Genomic DNA, 16,735 nt, shown 5'->3' with positions numbered 1-16,735 from the left:
TCTAAGACAGGTTTGTGCAAATCTGCAGCTGAAACCTTTAACAGTGGTATTATGGAAAGAAATATATGAATCCACAGCTGCTCTTTCTATCATCAAAATTAAGTTGTTCCCCAGACTAAAAAACATGAAAACAAAATTTAGAACAGATTTTATTTAATAAGTGTAATAAGTATTCTAACTGCTGAAAAATGTTGCTCCAGTTTTTACACTTGATCTTTTGTACAAATGAAAAAAAACCGGACTGTTACAGTTTTTCAAAATGCTACATATGTTGAAAAAATGGCTCTGCCCTGGCAGGCTTCTAGGGGGCTGGCCAACAAGAGGGAAGGAGGTTTGAGGAGCAGGAAGGCTTAAAGAGACAGTAGCAGAAACAAAATGTTTCAGACAGAGGCAGGAGCAGGGGTTTTCTGAAACATCTGAGTGAGAGAAACTAAGATTTATTTTTGGCTGTATGTCATGTAAAGCTACTACAGAGGTAGTAAAGGGACAGTTAACAGCCCAGAAAAAGATTCAGTTTCAGTCTGTAGGGAAAATTTTGTCAAGGTAGCTAAAGTATTAATAAATAAATAAATAAAAATAAGCAAAAACATAATATGTGTGGTTGGAAAAACATTGTATGTGATCAACAGTTTCAGAACAACATCCCTGCGATGGAATTTTTTTTTAACAACAGGTTTCTGCATTTGAAATTGTCAAAAAGCCAAACACAGTTCTACCTTACATATTTTAAAGGTCCTATATTATGCAGAAATCACTTTATTAAGTCTTTTGGGGTCTTTGGCTTTCCTCCCAGCCCACAAAATGTGATATTTAATGACAAAACCTGTACTTAGTAGTGCATGTGAATGTAAAATCCTGACCTAAAACTAGCTGTTTGGATTTTGGGGATTTGCCGATGTCAGCAGTTCCCTTTTTTGACCAATCAGGAGCAAGTCTGACCTGATTGGTCCACCGGAGCAGATACCCCCGAACCCCCTCCCCACCCACTCCCCTCCCCGCTGCTGGAGAGAAATCTCTCCAGCATGCCAGCTACACACAGTAAAACTGTACATGTGTGTGCTAGTCACTTCACGGCCGACTGCTTTTCCAACTTTGGACAGTACAACAGAGGACTAGTGAATAGACTGGTCCTGAATCCAGGCGCATTACCAACCATCCGCCAACAAACCTCAGACCCTGAAAATGTGAGTATTTTAAATGCTGTGTGCTGTGGAGCAGATGTAAGAGCTTTTCCTCAGTGTTCCCCCTGTCTCTGTGTTAGCTTCAGGATGCTAACTTTAGCTGCGGTTAGCGCATTGTATTAGCCTGTAATGTTACGGTAAACGAGCTTCTCTGTTTTCTAAACATTGTGCATTCTGAGCTTGTGGCGCCGCTCTCAGTGACGCTGTAGAGTGGGGCAGTATCAGCGGTGGCTCATTTACATATGAAGGCCACGCCCACTAAATCAGAGCGTTCTGAACAGAGGGGCTATGAGAGCCTGGAAACAATGCTGCTGTGCTTGATTTATTGGCTTTTTGGACCAAAAAATGTTAATACCATTTCATGAAGACATCAATGATCCATATTAAACTGCAGAAAAGGAGCAGAATATGGGACCTTTAATTAGCCATGAATTGAGAAAAAAATACAGAAGCCCCTTTTACATTCACAGGTAGCCACAGGGCCATATGAGAACATTTTCCCCATCACCATGTCTCTGTACTGTAACACAGGACCTCACAGTCATATGACATACTAATGTCCAATAGTGTGATTTTATTTGACCTCACTGTATTGCAAGGGGACAAAATGCAGGCATGCCTCACACACACACGGTTGAGACGTGTTTTGATCAGCGATGCACCTCTGTTACAGCTCTGTTACCACCGCAGACAGCCAGTTGAGGAACAGTTTTATCAACTATCACACCTCTATGATTTACATTGTTGTAAACACACAGAGTAGGAACAGTGAAAGGGTCCAGTGGAAGTAGATCTGTGGAAGGCGTGATCTGTTTTTAAATCCGCTGACAAAACAACATGACAATAAGTGTCTTCTGCTAATTGCTCAAGTATCATTCTAACCTCTGGAAAAGCATTCAAGTCACCTTGGACATGATAATAACTGAAATGACAGCAGGCCAAGTGCCTGTGAAATTTGATTTCAGAACCAAACAAATGACTTTCCCCTTTAAAATCCCTCACAGAATGGCCTGCTGCCCAGTGAGTGATTGAGAGCTGGTCCCTCTTCACTGCAAATCTTTATCACCAGCCTTGACAGTGAATAAAACCTCACAATGATTTATCAGAATATTTCACAGATGAAAAGCTGACAAGGTCAGAGAACAACTCCTCAAGTGGCAACTGCTGATAAATGACTGAATGCACTTTGTATGCAGTATCACAATCCTTCTTGAGGAAGTGTAAATTACTTCTCCAAGTCCAAAATAAGAAACGGAGGGCTTGGCTCGAACAGCCATCTGTTTGGGGAAAGTTATTTGATTCCTTTCACATAATAAGAAAGGGGGATTAAAATTTCATTCGATTCTCATTTTCCTCACTGACCTCACTGACCTCTGCCCTAAACCAGGACATCAGTACAAAAACACTCTGACTATGAAGCATCCTTTTCTTTTAAAATTTTAATTCTTAATTTTCAGATGGTGATGTCAGTCCATCACTTTGGTCCAAGCGACAAATACCAAAGTGAAAGTGAAGTCTAACGCTAGCAAAACATACAGAAAACAATCCACACAGCCCACATGCTTGTACTGGTTATGCATCGCTTCAGTGGAATGGTTATTAGCCAGTTTAACCAGTCACAGCCTAAAAACAACATTAACATCATGTCCTCCATCAAAATACTCTCAGACTGCATCACGCGATGAGATCTCATCTGTTATCTGTGCTTGTTACGTCTTGTTAGTAGTGAGTTAAAACAGAGCTACAGCCAGGCAATGGCAACACCTGAGTTCAGACAAAACACACGACCGTCAGTTCAGGCGATTCGCTCAGATCAAGTCAATCCGCTAAAAGAAATATCAAACCTTTAATTATTTAATTTTTCAGTCTATGACTGCTGTTTTCCGAACCAGAGCTGTTTTGAAGAATGACAGGATCAATGGATTGATGTATGGCTATTTGGAATGATATAAAATAGATGAATATTTGGATGGACGTATGGATGGATGGATATATAAATGGATGGATGCTGCCTGCCCAGACAGACACAACATACTTTAAGTTAGAAACAGAAATGACCAGAATTTATTACCAATTGGCATTTTTGATCAATGCTTGATTCTGATTGGTCAAACCTCCTTTGATAGAGTAGAAAGAATAGCAAGAGTAACATCCTGATCACACACCTCACTCACATCAAGTCATTCTGCAAGAAGGGGTTACGGCACAAATTGTCTTTTATTCTGATTTAATCTCTTCTCACTGAAAATCTGACAGACATGTTACCTTCTGCACACATAGACAATATGACTGGTTTTTTTTAACCAGTATTCTCAGTTTATTGTGAGAGCACACGTTTTTCAATCGATGTTTCATGGCTGTCCAATCAAAAGCAAAGACAAGAGAACAAGAGGCAGCCAGAAACAGAGAGAGCTGTTTAAACGCATAAGGAGCTGAATGAGCAGCACAGTTTGTGTTTTGGCAGTGTTTCAAGGCTGAGTGAAAAGAAAATGCCAGCAGAAAAGTTACACAGCACAGGACCTTAAACAGGTGCGGTTGGTATTTTCTGCATCTGTTAAAATGTCACAAGAAAAATGCGAACTTTATGACTAAAAATGCCAAGTTTCATGTTAGTTTCACCTGTAAGTCAACACCTGTAAGTCTGTTGCTAGGCGCTGCCCTGTTGGCTATGGCTGCCTTTTGCAGCAGCTCTCTCTTCTTTGCCCGTTTCTTGTAATTTTTTCATCTCTTTTTCATAATCTTTGTATTTGGAGTGGATCATTACTTTATGTGGCTCATTTGTTGGTCATGGACACCAAACTTTTTGTGGTTTCAGTGATTTTTTACTACTTTTTCTCCTGTGTTTTTCTGGAGATCCAACATGTAACCACGGCTGCATTTTTTACATGTGAACTCAGCTGTTAGCAGTCTGTAGCATGTCAATGCTAACTGGTGTAAGGCCTGATGTCTTCCCACAAGGTGAGGAGAAGGAGGTGAGGATGACGTGCTGGTTCTCAGGTGTGAGCTGAGAAGTGATGACATGGACCTGTCCTCCCATCCATTGTTATTGGGAATGTAAGATCTATCTCCAATAAGAGCTAGCTGTGCTAACCCAGCAACAGAGGGAATACCAGAGGGCAGAGCAGCATCATGCTATTCACAGACATGGCTAACGGAGCTAACATCAGACACCAACGCCACATTGGAAGAGCTTCACCTGCTATGAACAGACAGGATCTAGGAGACCGAGATGGAGCATGACTGAAGAAGCTCAGTCCTGGACCCTGTGAAGGTTGAAGGCTGGCTGAACTGGACAATGATGGAGAAGCTGTCATCATCTATTTTCTGAAGGACCTTTTTGCACTTTCTGTACACTTTCTTACTTTTGTTTTCTTAAATGCTGCTGTGACTTCAATTTCGTTGTACTTATTACAATAACAATAAAGTTCTATTCTAATTCCAAATTGGCTGATAGGAATACCATTACCAAGTAGTTTTAAGCATTTGTCAAAACTTCGGAACTTTTTCTGTAGTTGAAAAATAAATCTTCTTTTAAGCAGTTAAACCATCTTCAAATCAATAATCAGTGGTGAGCAACGACCTCTGCTCTCATCTCACCCTGTCAGGATTCCATTTAGCAGAACTACTTGCTAACTATTCACTAACTATTCATTGTCCCTAAGTCATTAGGAGTTAGATAAGCTGTGAAGCAGCTAATTCTGCACAAACACTGTTCTCTTCAAGAAAATAACTGAGCAAATGTTGCTCCATGTTTCATAGATGCATAAATCAAGAAATGTTATGCAAGTTTAATCATGTTTACAGAACTACTGTGGATGGTTGTTTTTTTCAGTTAAGAATAAATTCAGACACAATGAAGCTCAGAGAAATGCTTTGATAAATCAATGTAAATACAGATTTAAAAAGCACTGTTCCCTTGCATTGCTGTTATAGTCTGTACACACACCAGTTAGACTCACACTCAGGCTGAGGGTGAACAGAGGAAAGTATTCTAGTAGGGATGATATGAGAAGCCAGCACTAAAACCAACACACGAGTGAAAGAGATGCTCAACAAACACAGTCTGGACACCCCCACACTTAGCTGTAGAGATCTCTAATCACCCAAACAGTGTGTGTGGGTACCATGGGAGCACAAGGCTTTTAACTTGGTTGCTGCTTCATTTAGGCTCCAGCACACTGAATAGCTTGTTTCAGTCTAGACATCTTTTGTCCTGGGATAAAATAAGATGCCCTTCTGGCACTTACATTTCCTAAGTACCATGATATGCAGAATCAGATATGTATCAAACATCTCTGAGTGCTCAATCATTTGCACTGCAAATCAGTTAAATCATTTGCACAGCAGACAGAGATGAGGTCTCGCAATGCTAATCATAGAACAACATTCACAGCTGGAACAGTGGGTGCAGGCAGCATTTATGAGTTTTAACAAGAGCTTGGAGGCGGTAAATGAGGCAAAAAACATCACCAAGACGCTGAATGTTCTGGTGGGGTCGTGTATCATCTGTAGCTTAAATACATGCTGTTTCATATACCAGTGAAGTCTGAAGTGAAACTTAATTTGGCACGGTGTTATCTCAGATAGAGAGAGGAGGGGTCCCAGGGGATGGATGAGGTTCCCAGGACATTTTGTGCTGGGAGAAAAAGGAAGGAAAAAGAGAAAGAGAGAGAAGGAGAGGGAGGGGATATCTGGTGGAATTCCCTGGACAGCCGAAACCCAATGCCAAACAGCACACAAGCACACGCACACACATACACACACACGCACCAGAATAGCATTCCTTTCTATAAATAGCAAGTGCTTTGTCTACATCTTCCATATGGCTGTCAAATTATCACAAACCTTCTTCTATCTCAGCGTATGAGTTCAACAGGAGTCTGTGAGTGTGTGTGCGTGTGTGTGTGTGTGTGTGTGTGTGTGTGTGTGTGTGTGTGTGTGTGTGTGTGTGTGTGTGTGTGTGTGTGTGTGTGTAACATTTTGCATCATGCACTGGGTTCAGACTTTATTTTAGGCTTGCAACACCTCAGGCAGCAGTTCCCCTTGCAGCCCCTTAAATCTCTCAGGATGTGTTTCGCTGCAGCATGCCTGAGCAGGTCTGAAGCAGCATTTCAAAATCTAACACAGTGACCTGTGAAGCTCACTCCATCCAGCCAAAGCTGCATGTTTGTGTGTTCCATACAGTCAAGGTTTGTATGTTTTTCCGTCTTTATCAATTTTAAAAACTTGCAGTAAAATGTGAATGTTGGTGCTCAATATCTCAGCACTTACTTGTGGTGACCTCTTTGATCATCTCTGCTGAGGCATGACATCCATTCACTATACGTCTGGTCCACATGGACAGATCCTTGGTGGTCTCTGCCCGGAACAGGTGAGTCTCGATGCCGAGCCGGGTGCCAGTCCGTGTGGCAAAGAAAAGTTCCGTGCCAGAGTGAGGTGAACCCCGGTCAGGGCCAGAGTGGACTAAACTAGATAGACATTTTCACATAGAGCATAGGGATGGTAAGAGTTGTGTCATAACAAAGCTTTAGGTACTTTTTTAGGTACCGACAGAATTCTGTCTGTAGTATCAGGTATGAATTCACATAAAATCAAAGGTACCATGTTTCAGTACCTGAACGCATCCTTGTGACTGTGAGAGAGTGGAAGAGTACACAGTTTCCCATACGAGACATGAACACAGAATTTTAAATTTAAATGAGAATTTAATGTGTTAATTGAAAAACTTTCAGATTTTATTATTAAAAATATATATACTTATTACCATATAGATAGTATACACACAAAAGTATCAAAAACTGGTACCGTCGAGTACCGCTATTAATTGCCAGGTACTGGGCATCAGTACCCTACTTTTTCAAATGTCAAAGGTAACCATCCCTAATGGACCCTTCCTTTTCTAAGTTCAGGTTCTACATGAAATGCAGGATCTGTATTCATGGGTCGGGACTGCCATTCTTATGTGTGTTCTGGTCCTTCTGTGGTTCAAGTCTAATTGACCAATCATAGAACAGGGTGCCTGGTGACGTCCCATAAGGCTCTTTCATTTAATTGCAGCTAATAAGCAGTTTTAGATCCTTAATCTCAAATCAAGGGATAAACTCTGCTTGGCGCTGTGTTATAAAAAAAACCCAATCAGCTTCCTGTCCCTGAACAGGCTTTGATTTTCCAACCTCAAGAAATGAATTAGACATCAGTCTGACCACCATTCAACAAACAGGCTTTTTAGACGTTATTCCCTTTTCCTTGAGAAGTGACCTGACAATGCTTTTTATTTTTTATTCTTTATTCTGAAACATTGTTTTTATCAGTAAACTCAAGATAAGTTAGTTAAAAAATGTTTCTTTTCTGCCTCAAACTGCTGGAGTAAGCTAGTGTTAAGTCTCTGTCATGGAAGTCATTTAACGCTGACAGCTGGATCATCATCTGATGATAACTGACACTAGCCACAGATAGGTTTCAAGACTGGTTAAGCTACAACACACAGTTGGAGCCTTTCAATGTTGACTAAATCAGTGGTTCCCAAGCTTTTCTATTTCAAGGCCTCCCCAAACAGTATTAGCTTCTGGCTAGGGACCCCCTTTGGAAACCAACAGACTATGCTACAAAATATGCAAAGCATTGTCTAATTTAGGATTTTTTAACTTCTATTAACTTTTTAATAATCATTAAATTTGTTTATAATAGGAAATCATCAATAAACAAAAGCCTGACTTACAGAAGTAGGCTGTTTCACAGAATAGAAGGCATTTTAGGGATCTGTCAGCTAGAGTGGGATATTTCTTTCTTACATGTGGCCAGAAGACAGGGGAAGAACCTCAAAGTGAGTTCAGATTTTTAGATGGCTTATTAACAGGCTCAAACCACCAGGCTGACATGGATCATGACATCGTCATGCCGAAGATGCAGCTGTCACGAGGTGCCGCTAGGTACGATTGGAAACTTGAGAATCCAACAAAAATGACATGAATATAATATTTAGGATAAACTATTATGTAGAAAAAGGCTCTATTTTTTTTTTCTTTTTTTTCTAATTTACTGAGGCCCCCCTGGTGCCTCCTGGTGGCCTCCACTTTGAAAACTACTGGACTAAATATCTGCAGGACTAAGCGTTTCAAACTCCAAACCTAACTTTAGCATGGCACACTTCATGAACAGGTATTTGAGAATGCAGATTTCTCATCTGTACCAAATTGCACCATTTAGTACCTTTTAAAAAAATATGGCGGCACATGTTTACAGTGTTTGAGGTCATAACACAGTATAACTGGATAAGATACTTTTCAGCATCTAAATAAGCAACCATGACGAAGTAGCTTCAAGTGTCTAAACAGCATGGACATGTACAGCTTGTTTCTTCTATCGTATGACATGATGTTCTTGGACTAGGTTTAGTGTTGGTTTTCAAATCTGAACCACTTTACTGGGACCGAAAAAGATTTCCCACGGAACATGTCCTATTTTCACGGTGTAAACACATCCCAGTGTTTTATATTTATATTTAAGCACACCTACCGTGTTGCTAAAAGTGGATATGTGTGTGCAGGGCTCTGCCAGGCCTCTTTGCCTCGTGGTAGACTGTCATACAGCAACAGGTCTTTCTCCGTCACCACCACCAACACTGGCTTCCAGCTCTGCTTCTCGCTCTCCGTCTGCAGCACAAACAGGGAGACAAAGAGACTGAAAAGTTTGCTCTATTATTAATGACCCTTCATTCTGCGCAGGGCTGAGGGGTAATTCAATATTAAAATTAAAAACATCTACACAACCCAGAAACTTTTTAAGGGTTATTTCAGGGTTACATGATGCTCGCAAATTACCAAAGAGACGGAAATAAATACTTTAAATCCATCACAGTGACTGACCAGCAGCCAAATATATTTTGTTTTGCTGGTTTCAATCGAGCTGGAAACTTGTAATTTAAAAAAACAAAGCCATAAAAATAATTTTCCAATAGTGATTAAGATTCTTATTTATTTTAACAGATAAACAAAGCAATTTATCAAGCTCAGAAGGTTGCTCATTTGAAATTGAAATCAAGCCTTTTCTTGACAAATGTGATGCTGTGGAAATAATTACAACCACAATCTTTAATATCTGCCAAAAATGAGTGTAACTGTGCACAGTTTTTGAGGTGAAAGCAGGGATTTCATAAATACCATTAATAACCCTGTGCTACCTCTCAATATAATCCAAGACCAACTACTGAACTGTTTTCTTTCCCTCTTATCAACTGTGTACAGCCTTCATCTGTGTCTGAGTCATATTCAACTTCAATATTATCTTCTAGTCCTCTCCTGTAAATCTATAAGGTCTCTATAACATATTCTATACTAAGTAATGACTATCCAATGGCTGAGGTGGCTTGCGTGTCAGTGCAGATACACTTTCTGTGATTTACCTTTCGAACACACATTTAATCTTTTAACTTTGAGAGTATGCACCCACACACACACACATGCTCACACATCCTGGTATTTTATTCTACAGTGCTCCATAACTATTCTCATTATGAGAGCTTATCTGCAGCCCAGCAAAGGAATCCTAAGCTGCTCTTTGAAGTTCTGCCTCAGCCAACTGCATCGTAGGATTTAAAGGGTCAAAGGTCAGCTTTTTAACATAATGAGAATATGTTGCTAAGTAACAGCATTGTACTGCATTTGAAGGATCAAACGCTGGAAAATTCATGAGGACTAAATTAGACAGGTACAAATGTGCGTATGTGTGTTTGCACAGGTTTGTCTCTGCGTAAACAAGAGAGTGCTGCTGAGTCTCTCTGTGTGTTATCCTTGAGAGGGTTTTAAAGATGACTTCACAGGTGTGCACTTAACATATGCACGATACAAATCTATTCATGCAAAACAAAGCTACTTGGTACATATGCATTAACACATATTTGTTACCCCGTACCCTGACTGCTGCTTTTTACCAGCATGGTCTAATTTTAACCTTTTTCTGACACTGGTGAGACCTGAAAAACAGTCACAACCACGACAAACATCAATAAAATGACCCAAACATAATGTAGAGAGACTTTGTGGTAGGTTGAAGCATGTCTGACACCATGAACCTTTTGGATTGTTTAAAGTATTGAATTTTTTTTCACCCTTTCTACAATGGCTTTCTGAAACAGTCTTAAACACCATGTTCATCACATTAAAAACAAAGAAGCTAGTTTCAGATGTTTATCAAACTTATTAAACCACCCGCTGGTGTAAGGCGTTTACCTGTGCTGCCTTGAATTCACTTCTTATTTCTGATTATCAAAATGATTTTTCAATGTTTCTGTAATGGTTTATCCACAAGAATGTGCAAGCTCTTTAATCAAAACATCTCAAATGCTAAAACAGAATTATGGTTGTTATCCATTATATTCAAATGCACTCTTTTACAGCAAAGTAGAAAAACAGTAAAGCATTTCATTGCCACATTATTTAGCCCCTGAACAGAAAAAATATTTTATAATTTAATAGATAAATTTATTACTTATTAGAGAATTTCATTTTTCTGGCTCAAATTTGCAAATAAAAACCTGAATTCAGTTAAAAACACCTCAGTCCTAATAAAAATGGTGTAGAGAAAGAAAATCTCTCAAAGACAAAGAGTCAGAGTTAAAGCGCTTCATGATGCCAGGAGGTTTATTTATGACAGGTGGTCTAATAAATTTGTGAACCACTGTTAAGGCAGTGGTCGGACATGTTTCATGAAGGCATGGACAGCACAAGCAGTTAACAAAGTCACAACTATAAGAGAAGAATGAAATAATTAAAAGTAAAATCTGAAATATTAGTGGTCAAAGGAATGACACTTCATGGGCAAATGATGTGTCGGTAGAAGCACAAAAACTTTACCACAACTATAATACAGCTTCAAAACAGGCCAATACCCTAGTTTAAATACTTTTACAGCAATGCACACTATATAAATGTCTGTGAAGGTTCCCAGACATTGGGTCATGATAAATCAAAGCTCGATTTGAAAAAGCAAAGAAATTCTAGCAGACGTTTCACTTCGTCCACTGGCAGACTCTTTCAGTCCCACAAGGTGGCATCTCTTAAATAGCAGCAGGTAAAAAAATCGTAATCTTTTAACTGCTGTTCAATAATCAGAGGGCCAACTAAAACCTTCTCCTGTTCCAGAAAAAAGCCCACACATTTGGTTTGTAAAACTCAAAAAGGCTCTTTTAAAAAGAGCAGAGCACACACACACACGCACGCACACAGCTACACACCAGTCACAAAAAGGTAACAACAGTGAAGGTACCCCATTAAAAATGTGAGAAATGTGGAGGCATGGGTCTCACACTCTTACACACACACACACACACACACACACACACACACACACACACACACACACACACACAGACACACACACCCACACACACACACACACACACACACACACACACACACACACACACACACACATATCCTCACAGTCTCTCACTCTCACAGTCACACAAAACTGGTACAGTTGGGATTTATAAAGCATTTTACACCGCTTATCTCTTTTACATGCACCTACACACACACAAAAGCACATACACACACACACACATCCACACACACGCACCTTAGCTGCCAGCCATCCCAGGTGTCGTATCTCTTTGCTGCCTGCCACCTCCATCCTGGCGGTGTTCTGGATGACCTCTGCCAGCGCCCGCTGTGTGGGGAGAGCAAGTTTTAGGAGAGATGATCATTCAGGAAATATAAAATTCAAAGCATCTCTGAAGGGCTGAATCACAGCTCCAGAGTGTGATCATTACAATATTTCATTCTAATGGTCACACTGATGAATAATACCTGTAAAACCAAGAAAAGCAAAGACAGACCTGTGCCAGAGTGGATGTGATGGTGTGCATGGCAGAGAACCAGGACAGGGCAGATGGTTGGTCTGGGCAGCGCAGCACCACGGTGTGCCTGGCGTCGGGGGAGTGCAGCTCCAGTTGTCTGGAGGAGGAGATAAGAAAAGTTAAAACAGCTTTAACCTCTCAGTTATCAGCCCAGGTTCTTAAACTTTTACAGTTCACAACCTTCAATGAATAAATTCAATTCTGAATATCAGAAATATGTTGCTAACGTTATCAGACCAGACCCAGTTTGGGTCTGAGCTTTTTCAGAAACCAAATTCTGTCCATGTAGGTTTCAGCTCCAGGAGATGCTCTGTTTCCTCATCCACTTGAAAATGGGTACCCGCTCGCACAATGACATGAGGTGCATTGAAATGTGTATTTATTCAGGTCAATTGCTCATGCATCCTCTGTGGGCCACATGACACAATGTTAGTCTCCCACTAAATTTCCATAACTAATCTCCTCACATCATATGGGAGTATTTCTGGTCTCCAGAGAAATGCATCTGTAGGATGCTCCTCTGTCTCACTGAACGGCTCTTTGATGGTGTGTTCGGTGAACATGAATTTTAAAAAGGTACACAAAGCAGCCTTTACAGCGTATAAAGCTAAGCGACATAATGTAGCATCAATGCTGTAGCAGTTCATCCCTTCAGAGGAAAACCTGTGGGTGAAGAACTTGAAGGTAAGCTGTCTGTTGTCCTTTTTCAAAAGAGGAAACAAGAATTCAAGAGCAAAGATGCAAAGAAAAGCACAAGTAGTAACATTTGAAAGCACTGAGGCAAATTTGAGGAAGTCAAGGCTCAGTGCCTGATGACACAAATAAAAATATATTCTTTATTTGCAAACTTTGAAACAATCTAGTGCCTCTGTTAACAGCACCCCCGTCCAGGAGCTCCCAGGGATTTAAAATATAAACTACTCTAAATCCAGGGCGATTTAAAAATTGCAAATATGCTTTCTTTGCAGCTTCTTTTATTCAGACAGTGCACTGCTGGGACCTGGAAAACCCCTGGTGAATGTGTTTGAAAAAACTCTAGAGGAAGGAAAGACCATTTAGATCCGCTCCAGGTGTTTCGCTGGTCAGGGGTTAAAAATACAACAGCTGCCTTTAAAAGTAGAGTTGATTGAGGGCAGCCCAGGGTAGACTAGAGGGAGAGGAAAGAGGTGGGACTCGGGAACACAAGGCCAGATGTGTCTGTGCTCCAAAGACGATGTGTGTAATACTAACTATTTGACTCTCATAAGTTATACCTGACACAGGGGGAACAGTATGGCCTTTTCTGGGCAAAGATAACGAGAGGCTGGGTTATAATGAACCTTCTGCTGCAAGTGTAACACGATGCATTTACAAGGGAAATCACAAGGAAGGGATGACGAGTACTTAAAGGACCTGGATACCGTGGAAGAAATGATCAATGTCTGATCCTGCTTGAATGATGATCAGTTTCTGACTTGATCCAAGGCTAGTTGTTCTCATGAGAATAATGCTGTACATTATATATGTACAGCAGATATGGAGTGACGCCAGCAAGCTAGTTCAGAGAGGCAACTCTAGATGAACTACTTTCACATTTGTCTCACCATCACCTGACAGAGTATCCTCCCAATTCAGCAGGGTTTCCTCCTCCACTCAAACTTTCAGCCCTACCTCCTCCCCAGCATCCCCCTGTAAGTCACAACTTCTTTCTTGTTTAATCCTATAATTCAAATTTCATTACAGTAAATGCCTTTATTATTGAAACTACTTCACTGTCACTGATTTTAAGTTCTTGCTAATAGTACCAACACTCCCACTGACAGATTTGAGACTGTATTCCTGGGTCTGAATGTGCTTTTTGCACTCCTGTTTCTGCTCAAGTTTTCTACTGGAAGTGTTTCCTCACCACTGTGCTTTGCTAAACTCTGCAAAGTGCTCTACTCATAGTAGATTGAGATGAGTTAAGACTGAGTTTAACCCGTGAGATGGGACTGCATCTTATCCAATAGTAATTAGGGATGGGTACCAAATTAGGTACTTTTATAGGTACCGACTGAATTCTGTCAAAAGTACCAGGTACCGATTCACACAAAACCAAAAGTTACCATGTTTAGGTACCTAAATGCATCCTTGTGACTGTGAGGGAGTGGAAGAGTAGGTGATTTTCCATGCTGGACATGAACACAGCATTGCAAGGTTATATATTGAAGATGTTAATTGGAAAAAAAATATATTCTATTATTAAAGAAATTGATATTTTTTACCAAATAAACACAAAAAAGTACAGAAAATTGGTACCGTTGAGTACCGATACCGATTCCCAGGTACCGGGCATTGGTACCGTATTGTTTCAAATGTGAAAGGTACCCATCCCTAATCTTAATGTTGGCTCTTTGTTAACACAGGACCAGTACAGTCTGGAAAACATCTTTAACAACACTTGTTGTCTATTGCGGCTATAAAAGGATTGTTTGATTGATTGTATGTGGTTTAAGATATTATGTCATCACTTCTTAATTTCAGGGTACATAGTTGGTATGCAAGGTGTGATGACATTCAGAGTCTAGACGCTAAAGACAATGTTATGCCACTGAAATAAAGTTTTGATTAAACAACGTGACTGAACTACATTCGACTTTGGAAGGTCTGTCCCAGCATACAGATGTGCTTCATGTCATTGTATCACATAGTTTAACCCTGAGCAAACAACAGCTTCATTACAGACACGTTTGAGCAAAAAATACAGATAGGATTCAACCAGAGCTGCTTTTGTGATTTGACAAAAGCAAATCTCAAGACTTTGCACAACAAACCGGAAGTTAAATTTAAAGTTCTGAGCTGAAACCTCAAAGTCAGTTCATGGGCCTTAAGATTTATCAAGGAAATATTTAAAACCACCAGTTTTTATTCCAGGTCTGACTCAAGTGTATTAGCGTGTTTGGTGACAGGGATTGATAACAGGGTAATGATAACCTGCCCTTGGTCGTCCATCTGTGCAGTATCCTGCTTCAAACTGATTGGGTATATGTTTCATAAAACATTGCTGAGAGGAATTTGTTTTTTACTTATTCCCATTAAAACAAACTGGTAATACTCATTTACATCAAAAATGCACAGAAGAGGTAAAAACGCCTGAAGCAACTCACCAAATGGTGAAAATTAAAGCATCTGCAGAGCTTTGTCAGATATTTAGATGTGGGTTTTGGTGGGAGGGGGTCTTGAGGTTTTTAAGTTAAAGATGAGATGTCCTCTACAGCAATGCTGAAGACATGAAAACACACTTTTGTTTAAATGAAATACATGAAAACCTTATAAAGTAATTTCTGACAATATTGTGGTGTGCAGCTGCATTCTCAATAAGCTGACGCTGCAAATGCTGCCCAAAAAGTTGAATAATATATGTAATGAATGAAAGATGTGGCATACATTACAGTGTTTAGTAAAGGTGAAGCTTACCAACTTGTTCTGCAATTGAAAATTGATTAAAATTAATAATGCATGTTTGCAGCTTTCATCCAACTCAACTAAATAACAAGACTGTATCAATAGTTATGAGGCCAGTTCAGAACACTAGGGTTTGCATTATTCTGCCATCCTCTACAGGCATGCACCTCAGCTAGAGAGTGCAAATTGAGAAACAGGTGCCAGAGAGTACATTTCCTTTCATGCTTTCATACATTTATCATGGTTAAACTCTTGAACTTTAAAAATCAATCAAACCGTGAGTAGAAGAGATGCAGTCTACTCTGCCTTTACACAATCAAAAAGTTTGTGTTCTTTGGATATCCTCGAGGCACACATTCACACCTGAGATTTATTTTTAAGTATGAATGCTGCATCAGTAAAACTTAAGATTAAATGAGTACATTTTTTTTTAAGTTTATACATCTCTATGTTTCTACATTTCCTCATCTCTACACTTCCTCTGGTTTCTATATCCCTCCTCAGCCTGCTGCCATGCCCTCTCTCAGCATTTTAGAGCTACACTGTGCATGATAAGGGTTTAATTTAATCTGTCACCATTTGTCATTAAAAGACTGTGTACAGCTGGGTCTGGAGAATGTCCTTTGAGCATTTTACTTAAATATAAATCAAGTCTCCTCTTCTTCTCTGTTGGGCCCCTCCTCTCCTTATTCCCTCCTTCCTGTCTACCCTCACAGGCTTTTGAACAGTTTTAACAACATCTGCTGAAATGAAGACAGAAACCCTCAAGGGTATATAACACTTACTGAATCCTGTTAAGTTTAGAAAAAAAAGAACATATTCCCCTGTCCAAATAGCCATTGGACCATTTAAACTCTCCAGCCAATAATAATGGAAACAAAGTAGGTGTAGTTTTACCCTGTAGTTTTAAACGGATACATTTAACTTCCCAGGACAGTTTCATGGATTAAGTACAGCACATTCAATGTGAGCTTCCTCTCATTTAAACATTTACTAAATATTTACTCGAGAGCCAAAGGGGAATTTGCTCTGGCTCGAAGGATAAGGAAGGATCTTCATAAAAAAACAAGCTGGTCAAGGTGAATTTAGCTTTATCTGTGCTTGTGAATCTGCCCTCCAGCTCCATCAAACCACAAAACACTGTGTTATCTGTGTGAAACAAAAACTCAGCTTGACACTGGATGAATTATTGACTTCAGTTCTGTGTATAACTGGCTGCACAATAAAGTCAAAGTTACAGTTAACAAGGTGAATGTTCAACCTTCTTGTGCTCTTT

At 39.9% G+C, this 16,735-nt stretch overlaps 1 protein-coding gene across 1 annotated transcript in view; it reads right to left on the bottom strand.

Annotated features, from left to right (window-relative positions):
- Positions 1 to 16,735, bottom strand: part of sntb1 (syntrophin, basic 1) — a 45,598-nt gene that overhangs the window by 11,812 nt on the left and 17,051 nt on the right. The window contains exons 3-6 of the mRNA XM_074684182.1: positions 12,016 to 12,133; positions 11,757 to 11,846; positions 8,697 to 8,833; positions 6,453 to 6,649 (exon numbers count right to left, since the gene is read on the bottom strand). Of these exons, the coding sequence (XP_074540283.1) occupies positions 6,453 to 6,649; positions 8,697 to 8,833; positions 11,757 to 11,846; positions 12,016 to 12,133 (542 nt within the window). The remainder of the gene's footprint in view (positions 1 to 6,452; positions 6,650 to 8,696; positions 8,834 to 11,756; positions 11,847 to 12,015; positions 12,134 to 16,735) is intronic.

The sequence above is a fragment of the Halichoeres trimaculatus genome, unplaced genomic scaffold, assembly GCF_033239565.1.
Source record: "Halichoeres trimaculatus isolate MK-OKI-2021-1 unplaced genomic scaffold, fHalTri1.1 fHalTri1_scaffold_12, whole genome shotgun sequence".
In the NCBI taxonomy this organism is placed as follows: Eukaryota; Metazoa; Chordata; class Actinopteri; order Labriformes; family Labridae; genus Halichoeres; species Halichoeres trimaculatus.
The sequence above is the reverse complement of the archived record's forward strand: the minus strand, read 5'-3'. Positions and strand labels throughout refer to the sequence as shown.